This window comes from Vicugna pacos, chromosome 9 (genome assembly GCF_048564905.1).
Source record: "Vicugna pacos chromosome 9, VicPac4, whole genome shotgun sequence".
NCBI classification, from domain to species: domain Eukaryota; kingdom Metazoa; phylum Chordata; class Mammalia; order Artiodactyla; family Camelidae; genus Vicugna; species Vicugna pacos.
This window is the reverse complement of record NC_132995.1, coordinates 6,622,465-6,640,943: the sequence shown is the minus strand read 5'-3', so window position 1 is coordinate 6,640,943 and position 18,479 is coordinate 6,622,465. Positions and strand designations below refer to the sequence as shown.

The following is an 18,479-nucleotide window of genomic DNA, read 5'->3' as shown; positions in this document are numbered from 1 at the left end:
CAGACCTAGAACACAGAGATGTAGAAACAAAGGCAAAAGAATGTGTGTGTGTTTGCACGCGTTGGCAACAGGTGTGAGGCTATGGTGTGGTAATAAACAAAGGGGTGTCCTGAGGGTGTGGGTTCTACCCCTGACTTCCCTTGTCACTTCCTCACTTTAAAGCCCTTTTGGTTAATGTCTCTGCCTCCTCAGCCCCCATTAGCTCATCCCACTAACCCATTCTTCAGACAGGGAAAACAGGCTGCCTTCTGCAGCTTGGTTCGGAGTCCCACTGACTCCCTCATTCAGGCTTCTGGGGCCACTTCTTCTGTTGGATTTTCCTGGCTCACTCCAGGCTGACCTATGTCCAAATGACCCCTGATCCCCATGGTCAAAACCGCATGCCCTACTCAGGCTGGACAATGTTGAGATCTGTTTCTTTCAGAGTATAGGATATAGGTTGGGAAAAGAATGGCTCGTAAACTTCCTGACTGCCTTTCAATCAACTTTGCTTGTTCTCTTACTGTGATGCGTGGCTCACTACCTCAACACAGAACATTCTAAGCCAACACTTGCCCCATGTGACCAAGTAAGATGTCTCATTCGAACCCTAGTTCCCAACTACTTGCTTACATGTTCCAGTTTTTATGCTTCTCTTCTTGACATAGCCCTTCCTTGTTATGCTCTCCAGGGTGGGCGAAGTGATGCCCTCTGAAATCACATGGTCATCAACTTAGAAGGTGAGGGCTTTCAATGGTCAAATCCACCAGAGCTGATCTGACAAGTTGTGTATTAGAGCTGATAAACAGTACACACTCAAAATATTGGCTATTATCATCATCATCATCATCATTACCTTCAAGTTCATCCAGAAGAACTCCTATTCATCCTTCAAAACCCCATTTGTTCACCATCTGTCTTGCCCAGATTGAACTCTCAAAAGTCAGAGAGCTGTTATTTTTGTGACCATTTGACAAGTTCCCAAACTGAGGCCACAACAGCTGGGCCACCTCTGAGGTCTTTCAGCAACCAGCTCTCCTCTTCCTCTGCCTCCCCAGTTCCTGGGTAGGGGCCCTCAGGCCCGGCCAGTCCGGCTGAGAAGCGTGCAGACGCAGGCAGTGTCAATTCGAATCCATCGCCAGCCCACACGACCCTGGGCATCAGTGGTCAGTGCCCGCACATAGGACTGCTTGGCCTTACACTCAGACATCCAGTGCCTCCGGTCCACACCCCGGCAGCCCCCTCCATCCCCACCGGGGCCACCTTCCCCAGTGCTGTCAGCCTTGCAGCGGGTTTCGAAGAAGTACTGGCGAAGGGGACTGCCACCAGCTGCAGGCACCTCGCCGAGCACCTCCACCTCACGGCCACGCAGGTCCACGGCAGTCCGGCGGTCTGTCACCCAGCCGCTGACTGCATCACACACAGCCAGCTCTCCCCGGCGACTCGCTGGTGCTGTCTCACTCACCCCTCGCCGACTGCGGTTGGCTGGGCTGCCGGCTGGCTCCCCGAAGGCCCCAGTCTCTAGCAGGAAAAGCAGAGGGGGCCCCGTGGGGGTACCCCTCGACAGAGCTACTCGGGGGGACAAGAGGTCCCACTCAGGGGCTGGAAATGGGGGCAGTGGTGAGGGTGGGGGATGGGGCTCCATTGGGACACTGGGGAGGAGGAAAAGTAGGAGGATGGGGAGGGAGCCTGAGGGGTGGGGGAGCATCTCGCTGAGCACCTGAGGATAGAGAGAGGGGAGCTGGAGTTAGACAGGAGGATATAACAGAAGGGAGGGACAGAAGGGAACTCCAGGGGGACCTGTGTGCCAGACCCACAGGGAGATCCCTTTCTAGAACCTTGGGGGACACTATATTCTAGGACTTTGATAATGATCAACTTCTACAGTAATCATAATTATTCTACTATTATTACTAACTATAGCCAACAAATGGGGAAATACAGGCTCAGAGAGGTTAGTGACTTGCACCAGGTCACACAGCCAGCAAATGCCAGAGGTGGGGCTTGAACCCAGTCTGAGCAACTCCACTCTGACATCCTGCCTGAACAATACCAATGAACCCTAAGTCCTGCAGCCTGGAGGAGGTTTGAGGTTCCAAAATTCTGAGAAAGGTCATATTCTGGAATCTTAGGGAGACCCACGTTCAACTCAAAACTGCCACTGAGAAGGCAAGACACTTGCTATCAGGTGGGGTGCCAGTTTCCCTGTCCATGAAATTGACCGAGGGCTGAGAGATGCTGGCAGGGGCATGGATATTGCAGATTCTCTAGAACATTCTGGAAGCCTGTGGGTTCTGGAAAAAGGTGGCCTGGAGAGGACTGAGAAGCAACGAGGTGGTTACCAGACCTGTCAGCACCTCCTCCACCTCCGAGCTCCAGGGCTGGGGGCCCCCAGGCTCCGGGGAGCCCCTGTGGGGGACGCAGGACGCCACCTCCTTCCTGACATCTCAGGAGAGGGAGGGGGCAACCACCTAGGGGAAGAAGGGAACAGGCAGGTTAGAGACAGGTGGGGGAGGAGGCCTGAACACTCCCCTTCTCCGTGTTCCTCTTAAAGTGTAGGGTACCAAGAGTCAAGGCTGCACCCCCTACTCCCAGAGGCCCCTGCCCTGCTCAGGTGATGGTTCCTGGATGGAAAGCAGATGGGGGGCAGAGAGGGGAGGGGAGAGGCTGAGGATGGAGGAGGCTGGAAAAGATTACATCCTCCTCAGCTCATTCATCTCTCAGACGGGGTGGGGGTGGGGCTGGCCTGGACACCCGGGTCCCCGAGGGCCCACACTCAAGAAGCCCTGGGTCCCCGAGGCTGCTTCCTGGAATGTTCTCTCCTCACAGGACAGGCCAGGGCCCGTCCAAGACTTCTACTGCACATACCTGGAGTAGCTGCCTGCCCTGGCTGGGAGATGGGGGAATGGGAAGGGGGAAATGTGAAGAGGGACACATGTTGACCCAACCAGAACCAGAAGTGGAGGTTCCCAGCTGCCTCTTCCCTCATATCAGGACTCCTGGTCCCCAGTGGCCTCCCCCTCAGATCAGGAGTCCTGGTCTCCAGCTGCACCCTTCCTTTGGAGTCCAGGCTATCACCCCCTCCTCCCTCAGATCCAAGAGCCCTGGGCCCAGCTGCCTCCTCCTTCAGGAGCCCAGGCTTCCAGCTTCCACCCTCAGATACAGGAGTCCAGGCCCCCAAATCCCTTTTCTCAGACCCAGGAGTCCAGACCCCCAGTGCCTTCCTCCCTCGGACTCTGCAGTTCTGGAGTTCAGGTCCCTCCTCCCCAGGTACTCAGAAATACGGACTCCTAGGACCCTCCGCCCCCAGAAGGTTTAGCCGGGGGTCTGGACTTCTGCGATCCCGCTGGGGGTGACGGGCGGTCCATCTGGGACACTTTACTCCTGCCTCAGTTTCCTCCGCGAAGCCCCGCCCCTGCCGGCCCCGCCCCCGTACCTCCCTACCCGGGGGCAGGGCGATCCGGACGCCGGAATCCCGGGGAAGGAGGCGTGGAGGCTCTTACCTGGGGCGCCCTCCTCGGCTCCCCTGGCTGCCCCTGGCGCTGCGGCGGCGGCTCCTCCTCCTCCTGCTCGCCGGCTGCAGAGACGCCCGCTCGCCCGCCGGCTCCGCGCTGCACACGCTCTGGAGGGCCCGGGTCGGGGGCAGGGGCGGGGCGGCGCCCGACGGCGGAGGAGGGGCCGGGGGATCCCGCCTTCCACACGCGTGCCGAGACCTCGGCAGCCCGGCCTGGCTCCCTCAGCCCCCGGCCCGCCTCAGTCCCAGGAGGCCAGGCGCCAACCCCCTCCTCCCTCAGACTCAGGAGTCCGGGCCCCCAGCCCCCTCCCTCGGACCCCGGAGTCCAGACCCTTCAAGCCCCCTCCTCCCTCAGACCCAGGAGTCTGGGCCTGAGATTCTTCTGCGTACTTTTGCCAGTTAAGTGTCAATCCCCGGGCAGATTCCCACTCTCTGCTCTCATCCCCAGCTCTCCCAGGAGCTCCAGGCCAGACATTAACCAGCTGGGCTTGGGCAGAGATAAGGCCCGAGGCCCGAGGGGACGGTGGGGTGGATGTAGGGGGCTCTCCCACATTGTCGTCTCTGCTGGAATTTCCTGGGTGGGGACTGGGGACAGGGTCTTGTCCTGAGTTCAGATAAGAGAAATTCAAGGTATTACAGGACTCGGAGATAGACAAAGATATGATTTGGGAAGAGAATGAACTGCTTAGAGAAAGAAAAGGGATAGTGACAGATGAAGGGAGACTGGAAAAGGGACAAAAACAGAGAGGGGACAGACGCCAAGAGAGAGAGGGGGACAGAAACCCAGAGAGAGAAGACACAGACCCAGAGAAAGGTGGAAAGACACACTGAGGAAAGGGGACAGAATCCCACAAAGTGGACAGAGACCCAGAGAAAGAGAGACCTTAAGACAGAGGGAGATCAGACAGGAGTTGGAGTCCCAGGACAGACCTACCGTGGGGCCCTTCACCCCACCCCTGAGCTATTTTCAGGAGGAAAGCTGACACCCGCTTTGGGTGGGTGGGGGGGTCATCCCGTACCCCTCCCTCATCCTAAATATAGCATGGCAAGGGGGCAGGAAGGGTGTCCCCGGATTAGGGTGTTCCCCTCACCTCTTGCCATCCCAGCCAAGGCCACATAGAAGGCGGCCGCAGTTGTTTATTGGGGTGGGGGAGGGGCACTTCCCAGACTTTGAGTGTCCACTCAGGTCACTTCCCTGACCTCTCCATGCTTCCCGCATCCCTAAGCACCCAACGTGCCCCACCCCCCACCAGAGGATCTCTGTGGAATCTCCAGTCTCTAATGGGGTAGGAGGGGTGAGTTTTCACAGAAGAGTTAACTGGGAAACAGTCTCTGTCCCCACCCTCTCTCTCTGAGTCCCTATCCCCTCTTCTCTCCTGCTCTCCCAACTCCCCTTGGGCATCTCTGTCCTCTCGCTGGGTCTTGGGTCCCCTCTGCATGTGTCTCTTCCTCAGGTCCTTGTACTGGGCTCTGTGCCTGCTTCCCAGACTCTGCCTTGTGTCTGTCACCGTGGAAGGGGAGGCGGTCTGTCTCCGTTTCTGTCTCCAAATGTGCCTTCCTCTCCATTTCAGAGAGAAGTGTTATATTATTTAAAGGTTATATTATTTTCGACCTTTATCAAACTCTTCCCACAATCTGTCCCTTCTTCTCTTGCTCTGTGAAAAAGGTGGTTGGATTAAATCAGGGGGTTCCAGACTGAATTTCCTAGCTGCTTTCTGAGTTGCCAAGAGAGACTCCATGAGGGGGACGTCACCCTCAAACAGTTCCCTTCTGATATGACACTCTTGCTTCTAAGTAAGCTTTCATTTGACCAAAAAAGAAAGGGGGAGGGGGTTAGAGCTGAAAATAACAATGACAACTCTCTGTAAACCACTGAATGGATTTTAATAAATTTATACAAGTACTTTGAATAATACCTGCCACATAGGAAGTCCTATATGTGTTAGTGATTTAACCGTCCTCCTCGTCCTCCAAATGCCCTTTTAGTACTGAAAGATCTCTGAAAAGGTTTTGTGACCTTGGATAACACCCTGCCCTCTGAGCTTCGGTTGCCTCATTTGTGAGACGTGAAGCTGCTGGACTGGGGAGGTCCTGTGTGTACCGGCAGGCGGATGGGGACATATGGGGTCACGCGGCTGGCCACAAGTCTTGGCCCCCGGGGACATGCCATGGGACCTCGGGAAGCCACTCCCATGCTCTGAGAATCTGGTTTCTCCCCAGGAAAAGAGAGCGGGCCCTGCAGCTCGTCTGGCTGACTTCTTATGCTGCAGGAGGAGGGGGTGGCTCGCCATGATTTGGGATTCCTTTGTGATCCTATGGAAGAGAGACAGCGTTTCTCTTGGGTTCAGTTCGGGGGCACTGACTTCTTCTGCCTGTTTCTTTTCTGGTTCTCTTTCTCTGGGGTGCTCTGGTCTCTTTCCAACTCTGGGTCTCTGATCCTCTCTCTCTGGGTGTCTGACACCCGCCCCCCTGGGTCTCTATCTCCTCCCTCTGGGTCTCTGTCTCTTCTTTGGGTATCTCTTCTTTCTCTGGGTCTCTATCCCTCTCCAGCTGTCTGTCCCCCTCTCTTGAGTTTCTATCCCCCCATCATGTTGGGGGGGGACAGGGACAGAAACATTTTCTCCAAACAATTTCTACAAACACTTTCTCCCCATTTCCCCTGCCCTTGTGGCTCTGATCTCCATTCAAGAGTCTGTAAGCCAAACTCTGTGGAGAAGAGGTTTGAATGGCAAAACAAAGCAGGTGTGGGGTAAATGGAAGGAGCAGCTACATCTTCCTAGTTTATCCAGAGTCCCTGTGCATGAACACCTGAATCTACAGCCCCCAGCCCTGCCCCTTACAGTGAATGACACTGGGCAAGCCAGATCAGTTTGCCCACACACCACATTCGCTCCTAGATACATGATTCCTTCTCAGTGCTCTTATCCTTGGGTCCTGGTACTGCTACTAAATGCAAACACAAACCAACATGGCCCTATGGAGCTCGTACATACAGTTCAACTTAACCCAACATTCCTGCAGGACTCAACGATACAACTTGTAACTCAACTCAGTACGGCCCTATGAGACTCAAAACAGTTGTACTACCCAACTGAACTGGCCCCACAAGACTCACATGATTATACAACTCATTACTACTCAACTCAGCGTAGCCCTGAGAAACTTCCAGCCACATAACTCTACACAATTCAACACAACAGAACCCTGAAAGACTCCCATACATTCCAACCCAACTTAACCTAATGTGACCTAGAAAGCTCCCATTTTATCACTTGACTATTTGTATTTCTACGTAACTCACAAGTTCACAGAACCTAAAATAACATGGCCCTAGAAGGATCATAAAGCCACACGGTTTCCACCATGTCTCAACTCAACTCCACAACACTATGCAGTCCCAACAATGCCATGGGTGACCACCTTAGCATGGCCCTAGGGGATTCATAAAACCACAGAGTCCTGCACAATGCAGTTGGACAAGACTCGCCACTTAACCCAACCCAACATGGAACTAAGAAACTCACAAAACTATGTGACCAAACCTATCTCAACACTACCCCAAAGGCTCCACAAGTTTTGCACAGCCCAATGCAATACAAACCAATGGAATCTCCCCCTCAACTCAGCATAAGCCATTGCCATTCATTGTCACCTAAGGAGGTACCCACAGGAGCTACCAAACCACCACTCAAGACCCAACAAGATTTAGTGTTCCCAGCTCATTACCACCTAACTTAGTTCTTCCTAAACCCAACCCCCTCCCCCCATCTTCCCCTCTGCCCCTCCCTCCATCCCTCCCTCCAAGGAAACATGAGGTCCCGCAGACCTCAACTGTCCCTCACACTTCAGTGACCATATGTTTCCCAGGGGGTGCCCAGAGTGGAGGTGGTAGCTCAGGCACCTCTCGATCCACCAAACCCCCATTGACCTTGCCCTCCAGTGGGCCACAGGGCTGTGTGTCCACATGGCTGAACATCCCAGCCTCTTCACCCTCTGTCTCCCTGTGGTAAAAGTAGCTGAAGTTGGAGACAATAACTGGAACAGGCAGGGAAATGGTCAGCACGCCTGCGATGGCGCACAGAGAGCCCACTATCTTGCCACCCACAGTGACGGGTGCCATGTCTCCATAGCCAACTGTGGTCATGGTGACCACTGCCCACCAGAAGGACTCAGGGATGCTGGTGAAATGGGAGTCTGCCCGGTCAACCTCAGCAAAGTAGACTGCGCTGGAGAAGAGGACCACACCAATGAAGAGGAAGAAGATGAGGAGGCCCAGCTCACGCATGGAGGCTCGTAGGGTCTGGCCCAAGATCTGCAGGCCCTTGGAGTGTCGGGACAGCTTGAAGATGCGGAAGACGCGCACTAGTCGGATGACTCGAAGGATGGCCAATGACATGGCTGGCTGGCCCACCCCCCGCTGCCGGGCCAGCTCGGTACCCAGTGCCACAAAATAGGGCAGGATGGCCACGAAATCGATGAGGTTCATCACATTCTTGAAGAAGGCTGTCTTGCTTGGGCAGGTTGCCAGGCGCACCAGCAGCTCGAAGGAGAACCAACAGATGCACAACGTCTCCACCACAAAGAACGGGTCATCGAAGGGCAAGCGAGGTGGGGGTCCAGGCACTGGGCTGGAGCCGTTCAGTCGAGCCGGGAACTGTAGGGAGGAAGAGATTCAGGGAGGACCATGCCAGGGCTGGGACACACTGGAATGGCCATATTCAATGTTTAAATATTCAACTACTTCTTTAAAAATTGGTCAATAGCTGCTTTCCCTAGAACCCCAGTGACCCAGCTGTCACAGACTCCTTCCCAGGACCACAGGGATCATCCCTGGAAGGCTGACTTTAGGTTCCTTGATCCTTCACTGGCAAGGCCTCCTGAAATGATGCTTGAGCAGGGCTGAACCCCTTCCCTCCCAAAATCTGGCCCCTAGCTGATTTTCCAGATGAGGGGGGCCCCCGCCCTGGCCCCACTCCCTTGTGCCCTGCCCTCCCCAAACCCAGCCCAGACCTTATCTGTATGTCAAAATCTGGGCCCCTCCTCTCACTGCTCTCAGTTTGACTTTCTTTATGACGGAGTCCTCTTGCCCCAGCCCTTAAGCCCCATGCATCGTCTTCAGCTCCTTCAGCTCCTTCAGCTGCTTTCAGGACCCAGATCTCTCCACCTCCAGCCCATCCTTACCATTGGGAACTGCCAGCCATATAGACCCCTTATTTTTCAGGCTCCCCTTAAATTTGCGCGGGGAGATAATTAGGTTTATTTATTTTAAGTGGTGGTACTGGGGGATGAACACAGGATCTCATCCATGCTAAGCATGCGCCGTACCACTGAGCTATACCCTCCCTCTCCTCAGTTTCGATTTCTTAATGTACCTGTCCTCCAGCCCTCCTGCCCTCCACAAACCGTGTTTCTCCCCTACCTCAACTCCTCCCTTCAGATAGGGCAGGTCCTCCTAGCCAGATCCTCAGGCTGTATCTTCCTGCCCCCAGCCCATTTTTTCACGGTAGAGCCCCCTGGTCAGGCACTACCCCTGGGTTGCCCACCTCTCACGGCCCCTTGCCCATCTATGATTGGCTAGGTCTTCCCACCCAGGCCCCCCAATGCCCTGACCACCCAGGTCCAGGCCCCACCTTCCTGAGATGCCCCGCCTTCCACTGCCCCTTACCCCATCTTATGATTGGTCAGGTCCCTGTGGACCCCGTCTAGCTCCTCCCAAACCCCGCCTCTTCCCATTCAGGCCCCGCCCCCTCACCGGGCCAGCGGCAGCCACCGCGGCGAGCCCCGGGTTGTCGCGGTCATCGCGGAAGTCGGGCAGTGTCTCGAGGCAGAAGACGACTATGGAGACAAGGATGACAAGCACAGAGACGACGGCGAGCACGCGCGCGGCCTGCGAGCTCTCGGGGAACTCGAAGAGAAGCCAGAGCTGGCGCGCAAAGGCGCGGCGGGGCAGTGGGCGCTCGGACGGCAAGGGGCAGCCCTCGTCCTCGCGCAGGCGCGCTAGCGCCGCCGCGCCCAGGCCGTAGAAGGCCACCTCCTCCAGGAAGACGTCGAGTGGCACGTGCGCCGGCCGCCGCAGCCGGCCGCCGGACTGGTAGTAGTAGAGCACCGCGTCGAAGCTGGGCCGGTGCCGGTCGAAGAAGTACTCGCGGCGCGCGCCGTCGTAGAAGCGGCTGCGGCGCACCGGGTCCCCTAGCAGAGTGTCCGGGAAGCGGCCCAGCGTGCGCGCGCGGGTCTCGAAGCGCAGCCCGGCCACGTTGAGCACCAGCCGCTCGCAGCAGCCGCATGGCGGCGGGCACCGCGGCTCCATGGCGCGCGCAGCCCCGGCGACCCGCGGACGGACGTGTGGCCCCGACGCCCGACCCGGCCCGGCCCCTCTCGGCCGCCGCCACCGCCGCCGCCCCAGCCTGGTGTCCGGTGTCCACGCGTAAAAATAGCCCGGCCGTGCGGCCAGGGCGCGGGGGAGGGGGCGCCGTGACCCCGGCGGGGCAGAGGGCGGCCGCGCGCCCTCTGCCGGGGCGCCCGCCCCTTCCCCCAAGCCGCCACCGGGCTGTGCTTTCTCCGAGTCCATCCAGTCTTCCCATCCCCTTTCCCTCTGTCTCTCTGTCGCCTGCAATCTCTGTCCTGCGTCTCTCCGGATTTCCATGTGTCTCTCGTCTATTTTTTTTTTAATGAGTATCTGAGTCCCTCTGTTGCAGTCACAAATTTCCATCTCTTTCTGTCTCTCTGTCTCTCTCCTCTTACATGCCTCCGCACCTAGCTATGTCTCCGCTTTGGGGTCCTTCTGTATTTCTGACCTCAGGAATGTATCTCTGAGTATCTCAACGGGTCATTTATCTCTGAGTTTTGCCGTTCTAGGGTCACCTGTGTCTGGGGATTCCTGTCAGTCTCTGTGTCTTGGTCTCTCGGAATCTCCGTCTTCGTTTTGATTCTTGGATCTCTGTCTGTTTATCTCTTGTCTCCCTTGGACTCTGTCTCTTCTCTGGGTCTCTTTTCTCTCATTATCATTCAGCCCTTTGGGTCTTTCTTTCCCTGTATCTCTGAATTACTGCAAGTCTCTGTCTCAGGGCCTCTGGAGGACTCAGGGTCTCCGGAGTCCTATCTCTGAATCTCTCTCTGTCCATCATTCTAGGCTGATTCTGCCACATCCTGGTGGTGACCCCATCCTAGGGACGCTCCAGCAGCTGCGATCACAAGCATGTGACCCCTCACCCCAACACACACACACCGGGTCCCCTCGCTCGGGTCTCCCCCGGGATCTCCACCTGAAGACATTCTGACCCAGCAAGGCCTGGGCTGTAGCCCTGAATAGTGCAAAAGGAGACCGGGCCTACCAGGAACAGGTGGGGGGTGGGCTGGAGAGATGCCGCAGGGTCACTCAAAGGGGCCGAAGGACAGACAGACGATGGCCTTCCAGCCACCGGTGTCCTATGACACCGCTTAAAAATAGCCCCTTCGGATGCGCTTGAGGGGAACTGGTGCGGATTGGTCACCCGGACTCCAGGGAATGAGGCCCTAGGCGCCCTCTGCTGGAGGAGTGAAGAGAGACACTAAAGGTCTTTCTCCTTCCCTCTCTGGTCAGCCCCCTTTCTCCTCTGTCTTCTCTATTTTCTCATTCTCAGAACCTACAGAGACCCCTCTTTGTGGGTTTCTGAACTTCTGTGTGAACTGACCCCTCCTCCTCCCTGCACCTGCCGCCTGTCTCTTACACCCTCCTACCACTGAGTCTGGCGGTGGGTGTTCCTTTTTGCCCTTTCCAGACAACTCTCCCTCTCTCAGCCCCTTTGAAGCTCAAGTTATCCATGGACACCTCTTCCCAGCCTCCCCTAAAGAACTCATCCCTTCCCCTTCTGGACACTCCCACTCTCCCGTAGAAGATTTTAGATTCTGGCTCCACATCCATCCCTTTAAAACTACTGTCATGACTTTTAGTCATTTTAATAGCCCCATAGATGATTCTGCCAAAACCTGGCCTGTAATGGATTGTCTTTTCCTAAAAGGACCATAGTTTTTGTGCTACAGTATAGTCCAAACCTCACCCTATCTTGTGGAGTCTTTGTCCCCAGCTTTTGGTGAGTCTTTCAACTAATAGACCACCTCATAAGGAACACTGTGTGATTTCTGAGGTTACAGCCTAAAGGGCAACTTTCCACCCCACCCTTTTCCTTGGGACACTTGTGCAAAGCCTACATGGAGAGGACCCTAGGTTCCCGGGTCCTGGCTGGACTCACAGCTGATTACCAGCACTGGCCGGCAGTCACGTGACTGAGCAGTCTTAGAAGAACGTCCTCCCACCCAGCGGGCTACCTGCCCCGATGCTTCTGGAGCAGAGATAAGCCTTCCCCCTCCAAGCCCTGCCAGATCGTAGGCTTGGGGGCTAAATAAATGATCTTTGTTGTTTTCAGTCACCCAGTCTTTGGGTGGTTTGTTACACACACCACAATAATAGATAATCCGAACATGGCCCTCGGTACTCTGAGCCCATCATCTCTATCCATCCTGCCCTTCGCCCTACCCCAGTCTCTTCCTTCTTTCTCTCCTTCTTTCCTTTTTTCTTTCCTTCCTTCCTTCCTTTTCTTAAGTTTTATTGAGCTCCAATTCATATACCATAAATTTACCCATTTAAAGTATATGACACAAAAGAATGAAATAATGCCATTTGCAGTAACATAGATTGACTTAGAGATGATCATACTTAGTGAAGAAAGTCAGACAAAGACAAATATCATATGATATCACTTACATGTGGAATCTTTAAAAAAATGACACAAATGAGCTTATGTACCAAACAGAAACAGACACAGACATAGAAAACAAACTCATGGTTACCAAAGGGGAAAGGGTGGGGGTTAAGGGATAAATTAGGAATTTGATATGAGAAGATACACACCACTCGATACAGAATAGATAAACTACAAGGTCCTACTGTAGAGCACAAGGAACTATAGTCAATACCTGGTAATAACCTGTAACGAAAAAGAAGATAACTGAAAAAGTACATAACTGAATCACTATGCTGTACAACAGAAATTAACACAACATTGTAAATCAACTATACTTCAATTTAAAAAAATAAAGTGTGTGACACAATGACTTCTTCTCTATTCATAAGACTTGTGCATCCATCACCACAATCAGTTTTAGAACATTTCTGTTGTCCCCCCAAAGAAATTCTGCACCGGTTCTCTGTCATGGTTCCCACTGTTTCATGGTCCACCAATAAAGTCACTCTCTTGTGCATGCCTTTACCTCCTTTGCCTATGACCCCCTCCAGGGCACTACTGGGGCCAAATCTTCACCCTAGTAAATCTTCTCACTTACTTCGTGCCTTCCCAGGGGGCCCTGAGGGGGGCTGGACCCCTCCCTGCCACCCTGCTCCAGGTTCCTCGTCATTGTACCCTCAGCTCCCTCAAGATGGCTGTTACCCATCTTCCTTCTCCTCAAACCCCCACAATACCCAAGCCCTCCTCACCCTCATTCGGTCAGCAGGTCCACTCACACCTCATTCCCCTGAAAACACAGAAGCTACCAGAACACTTTATTTCCCCACAGCTCATTCTGTCAGCTGCCCAGATGCTCTGCTTTTCATCCATCCCACCTGACCTAAGACCAACGTCTTGCTTTGTGTCTGGGGTCCCTTTTTCCTGTTCTACCTGCAGACTCTGCTCCAGTCATCACTCCTAATTCTCCTGTGTCATTTGTATGAGAGGCAGAATTATGCCTTCCCCTGCCCCCTGCAAAGATGTCCACGTCCTAATCCCTGGAACTTTTGGATATTTTATGTAGCAAAAAGGACTTTATGGATTTGATTAAATTAATTTTGAGTTAGGGAGACTATCCCAGATGATCTGGATGTGCCCATTGTAACACAAGGGTCCTTATAAGAGGGAGGCAGGAAGGTCAGATTCATAGATGATGTGAGGACAGAAGCAGAGGTCAGAGCGGAGAGAAGATGCTACACTGCTGACTTTGAAGATGGAGGAAGGGACCATGAGCCAGGGAATGTAAGTGGCTTCTAGGAGCTGAAGAAGGCAAGGAAATGAATTCTCTCCTAGAGCATCCAGAAGGAACATAGCCCTGTGGACCCATTTTAGAATTCTCACCTCCAGAACTATATCATAATAAATGCATGTGGTTTTAAGCCACGAAGTTTGTGGGAGTTTGTTACAGCAGCAATGGGAAACTAACACAGATGGTTCCCCATTCCTCAGTATCATTCCTGTCATTCCTGGGCTATAATAAAATCATTTTGTTTTAATTTGGAAATATTTTCAGACTCACAAAACAGTTGAAAGATAACAGAGAGTTCGTGATATCCTTCTCCCAGTTTCCCACTCATGTTAACAACTTAGATTGTTGTGGTTTGTTTGTTAAAATGAAGGAACTGATGAGGAAACTGACATTGGTACAATACTATTGATTACATGATGCTCAGATTGCCTCGGTTTTTTTCCATTCATGTCCTTTCTCCATTTCAGGATCGAATCCAGGATTCCATATGGCATTTAACTGTCATGCCCTTTTAGTCCCCTGCAATTCTGCAGTCATTTCTTACTTTTTCCTTGTCTTCAGTGACCTCAACATTTTGAAGATTACTGGTCAGTTATTCTGTACTGCTCCTCAATTTACATTTATTTGGTCTTTTATATTTTTGTTTGTTTTTTATTTATTATTATTTTTTATTGAAGTGTAGGCAGTTTACACTGACTGTTGTGTTAATTTCTGGTGTACGGCATAGTGATTCAATTATATATTTATATTTATTCCTTTTCATATTCTTTTTCATTAGAGGCTATTACAAGGTACTGAATACTGTGCTATACAGTAGGACCTTGTTGTTTATCTATTTTATATATAGTAGTTAGCATCTGCAAATCCTGAATTCTCGATTTATTCATCCACTTCCCCTCCTTTCCCTGGTAGCCATTAATTTGTTTTCTATGTCTGTGATTGTTTTTGTGTTGTGAATAAGTTCATTTGTGTCATTTTTTTATATTCCACATATAAATGATATTATATGATATTTGTCTTTCTCTGACTTACTTCTTTGGTGTTTTATATTGATTAGATTGAGATTACAGAGGTTTTTGGGGGGAAGAGGGAAAATGGGAGGTGAAGTTCTCTTCCCATCACATCAAACTGGAGGCATAAGATTCTGATATATCTTAAGATTCTGATATATCTTATCACGAGTGATGTTAATTTTGATCATTTGGTTAGGGTAGCATCTACTAGGTTTCTCCATTGGAGTTATTACTGTTTTCCCTTTGTAATTAGTGAGTATTTGGGGAAGCCACTTGTTTTGTTCTGTCAAGTTTATTGAGGTTTAATTTACATGCAATAAAATTTACCCTTAATAGTGTACACCTCTATGAATTTTGGCCATGTATAGAGTCAGGTAACTGCCACTACAATAAGAATAAAAAACACATCTGTCCCTCTTTCAAAGTTCCCTCCTTCCCTTTGTAGTCAACTGCTTCCCCCACTTCCAGCTCTTGGAAACTAATGCTCTGCTTTCTTTCCCTCTGTCCTTGTAGTTTTGCCTTTTCCAGAACGTCAAATATAGTTGACCTTGAACAATGCTCAAGGTTGGTTAGGAGCTTGGACAGTACATGCAGTTGAAAATCTGAGTGCACGTGGTTCCTCCACACCCACGGTTCCACATCCAGGGATTCAACCAACTGGATGGTTCAATACTGCAGCTGTTACTCTCGAAAACAATTCACATATGAGTGAACCTGTGCAGTTCAGACTCGTGTTGTTTATGGGTCAACTGTAAGTGATATCATACAGTACAGAGCCTTTTCAATATGGCTTCTTACACGTAGCATAATGCATGGAAGACTGGTTCTTTTCTGCTGTGCATATCAGTTGTTTTTCCTTCTTTTTAAAATTGTTGTTATTTTTTTTTTAATGGAGGTACTGGGGATGGAACCCAGGACCTTGTGCATGCTAAGCACGCACTCTACCATGAGCTATACCCTCCCTCCAGTAGTTCTTTCCTTCTTAACACTCAGTACTATTCCAAGTTATGAGCGTGTGTCCATCTATTTATCTATTCACTGTAGGAAGGACATTTGAATTTCATTTCATTTTTTTAATGCCTTTTTTTGGAGGGGAGGAGGCAATCAGGTTTATTTATTTTAATGGCGGTACTGAGGATTGAACCCAGGACCTTGAACATGCTAGGCATAAGCTTTACCATTGAGCTATACCCTCCCCAACTTAATATATTTTCTATCTTAAAAAAAAAAAACTTCCTTGCCTCTACTTTCCTCTTCCACTATTATTGCTTCTCTCTGCTCCCTTGGCAGCAAAGCTTCTCTAAAGGTTTTTCCCTACCCGAGGTTTCTACTTCATCTCCCATCATCTTGTCAAGGCCATCTACCGTGGCCAAACCTCAGTCCTTACGGTCCTGCATTTCTCAGCAGCATGAGACACATTGAACACTGTCTTCTTGAAGCACTTTCCTTCTTGGCTTCCTGGACACCTGACTCTCCTGGGTTTTCTCCTACATTTGCCATCACTCCCCCTCATCTCCTTTACGGGGTCTTCCTGCTTTGTCTGAGCTCTGATGGAGGGCCTTGGGACTCAGTTCTCAGACTTCTTCCTTTCTCCATCCTTTCTCCCCTCCTAGCTGAGTCCATCCAGTCACATGGCTTCAAATGCTATCTCTACACCAATGACTTCCAAATCTAGGTTTCCAGCCCCAAACTCTTCCATGATTGTCATGTCTTCCAACTTTCAAGGCCACAGCTCCACCTGAGTGTCAGACATCTTTGGTATGTCCAAACCCAGAACTCCTCCTCGACCATTACACGTCTTCCCTCTCTAAATCAATGGCACCATCAATGAGCCAGTTGATTAGTCAACAAATCTAGGAGCGAGGATTATTATGAAGGGAAGATTAACTTCATTTAAATGTTTTCATTAAACTTGTTATTTTGAAATCATTTCAGACTTACAGGAAAGTTGCCAAAAACGGTACAGAATTCCCATATATCCTTCACCCATCTTTCACCAACATCAACTTCTTTCATAACCGTACTACAATAATTTGTCAGGAAATTAACAATAATATAATGCTGTTAACCAATAATGCTACAAACCTTATCTGAATCTCACCAGTTTTCCACTAGTGTTCTTTTTCCAGGTCAGAATCTTCTCCAGGATCCCACATTGCATTTAGTCCTCCTTAATTTCCTCTAAGTATTATTTTTAACATCCCTTTTTTCCATACAATCTAATTCCACTCCTATAGCAACTGAATAAGTGAGCCCTACCATCACAATACATCCTGAATCTCATCACTCCTTTCCATCCCACTGCTACTGTGATGGAGGAAGACACTACAGGGTCTTCTTAGGACAGACTCCCCACCATCTCCTCTGCCTGCTTTTTGTCTGTACAAAAACTTTAGCCAAAGAATAAATTTAACCAGAAAAAAATGAAGAACGAAGAAGCAAAGAAAAGCAGTCAAACAGGACAAAACAATAACAATTTCATCATTAAACACACTCAAGAACCTTTAGTTCCTCCTCAAGGGCTATAGTTAGTATTCTGAGCTATATTTTTGGAGCTGTTTTGCAGATACTGGAACCCCCACCAGGTGGAAGAAGTTACCTACATGATAACCAGACTGTAGCCATGACAAGCTGATCCATCTTGCACAATTTCAAGAACTGTCCTCAAAGAAATGGGAAAAACCCAGTCCTGGAACTAAAGATTAACTGCGCTTAAAACAATCAAGATGACACTGATCAGACCACCACAGACAATTGTCAGATCTGACTGTGCTGTTCTGCATGTAGCCCCCTTCCTCTGCATATACACCCCAGAGACTCCCCTTTAAAAGTTCTTGTCCCCTGATTGGCAATTGCGAGTTGGCTTTTCTCTATAAGTTCACCTCCTCCCCAGGTTGCTGGCCTCCTGAATAAAGCAACTTTTCCTTTCCTACCAACACCTGTCTCTCCAGTATTGGCTTTCAAGCAGTAAGCAGCCAAAGTGAGTTGGGTAACACTACCATCTCAGGCCAAGCCACCATCTCTTCCCTGAAAATTGTAGCCTTCTAAGCATCTACTGTTCTTCTTCAGCCTCTTCTCTGCATTTTTTTTTTCTGTCCATCCACCTCCTCCTCCTGAAATGATCTTTTAAGAATATAAATTAGGTTCTGTCCTCCTGATCAAAACTCTTTAGATACTTCCTATTTCATTTCAAATAAAATCTGTCCTCTCCCCCAGGTAACACTTGATTCAGTCAAGGATCAGCAATGGCTGCCAAAACCATGGGGTGAGAGATGCTTGGGGAACAGAGTATTTGCCCAGTGGCAGAGTCTCACTGCTCAGATTACCAAGGGGAGAATGTATCTTTACAAGGAGAGATCTGGCAGTTAGCTCCTTGACCAGGTGACCAAACTCAGCATCATAATAGGGGGACCTCCTGACATTATACACCTCCCAGATGTGATGCAAATACGAAGCCTGCAGTATCACCACGGAAGCGTTCTTGCCAAAAATGCTCAACGTCAGTCTATTCAAAGCTTCCAACTCAATTTCTATTTTATAGGCAAAACAGGGGTAGTGGAATAAACTAAACACGAGGAAACAATCAGACAAATCCAGAATGTGGGACATTCTACTGGAAACTGCTCTGAACGCTGGGGAAAAAACAACAACTAATGGGAAAAAAAGTGTGTGGTTGTACATGTGTGTATCTATTCTATATTAAAAGAGACTAAAGAGATGTGAACCTTGATTGGCTACTGGTTCAGATTAAAGCAAAATACTTGTGGGTCAATTGGGACAATCTGAATAGGGGCTGGATAAATATTCTCAGAGGTGAAAATCGTTTTGCGGTTATGTAAAAGAATGTTCTTATTCTTAGGAGTTACATGCTGAAGCATTTAGAGACGCGGTGCCTCGGCAATTTACTTTCAAATAGCATAAAAGAAAAATACGTTTTTAAGCAGATTTAGCTTTTTCTTCAAACT

General features: G+C 50.5%; 2 protein-coding genes across 2 annotated transcripts; both read right to left on the bottom strand.

The window, feature by feature from the left end:
- Positions 1-752: 752 nt before the first annotated feature.
- On the bottom strand, positions 753-3,617 carry NTF4 (neurotrophin 4). Its single transcript, XM_072966669.1, has 3 exons — positions 3,483-3,617; positions 2,327-2,450; positions 753-1,699 (listed from the first exon to the last, which is right to left on the bottom strand). The coding sequence occupies exon 3, from the start codon at positions 1,685-1,687 to the stop codon at positions 1,055-1,057; it is 633 nt and encodes a 210-aa protein (XP_072822770.1). The 5' UTR covers positions 1,688-1,699; positions 2,327-2,450; positions 3,483-3,617; the 3' UTR covers positions 753-1,054.
- Positions 3,618-5,668: 2,051 nt separating this feature from the next.
- KCNA7 (potassium voltage-gated channel subfamily A member 7) lies at positions 5,669-9,927 on the bottom strand. The gene is made up of 2 exons (XM_015243068.3): positions 9,246-9,927; positions 5,669-8,147 (listed from the first exon to the last, which is right to left on the bottom strand). The coding sequence occupies exons 1-2, from the start codon at positions 9,798-9,800 to the stop codon at positions 7,332-7,334; spliced, it is 1,371 nt and encodes a 456-aa protein (XP_015098554.2). The 5' UTR covers positions 9,801-9,927; the 3' UTR covers positions 5,669-7,331.
- Positions 9,928-18,479: the final 8,552 nt, after the last annotated feature.

Excerpts from the sequence above, each read along its gene's own strand:
- NTF4 (XM_072966669.1), bottom strand. The coding sequence starts at position 1,687 with ATGCTCCCCCACCCCTCAGGCTCCCTCCCCATCCTCCTACTTTTCCTC.
- KCNA7 (XM_015243068.3), bottom strand. The coding sequence starts at position 9,800 with ATGGAGCCGCGGTGCCCGCCGCCATGCGGCTGCTGCGAGCGGCTGGTG. Across the intron at positions 8,148-9,245 it reads CGGTGGCTGCCGCTGGCCCG|TTCCCGGCTCGACTGAACGG; the intron begins GTGAGGGGGCGG and ends TCCTCCCTACAG.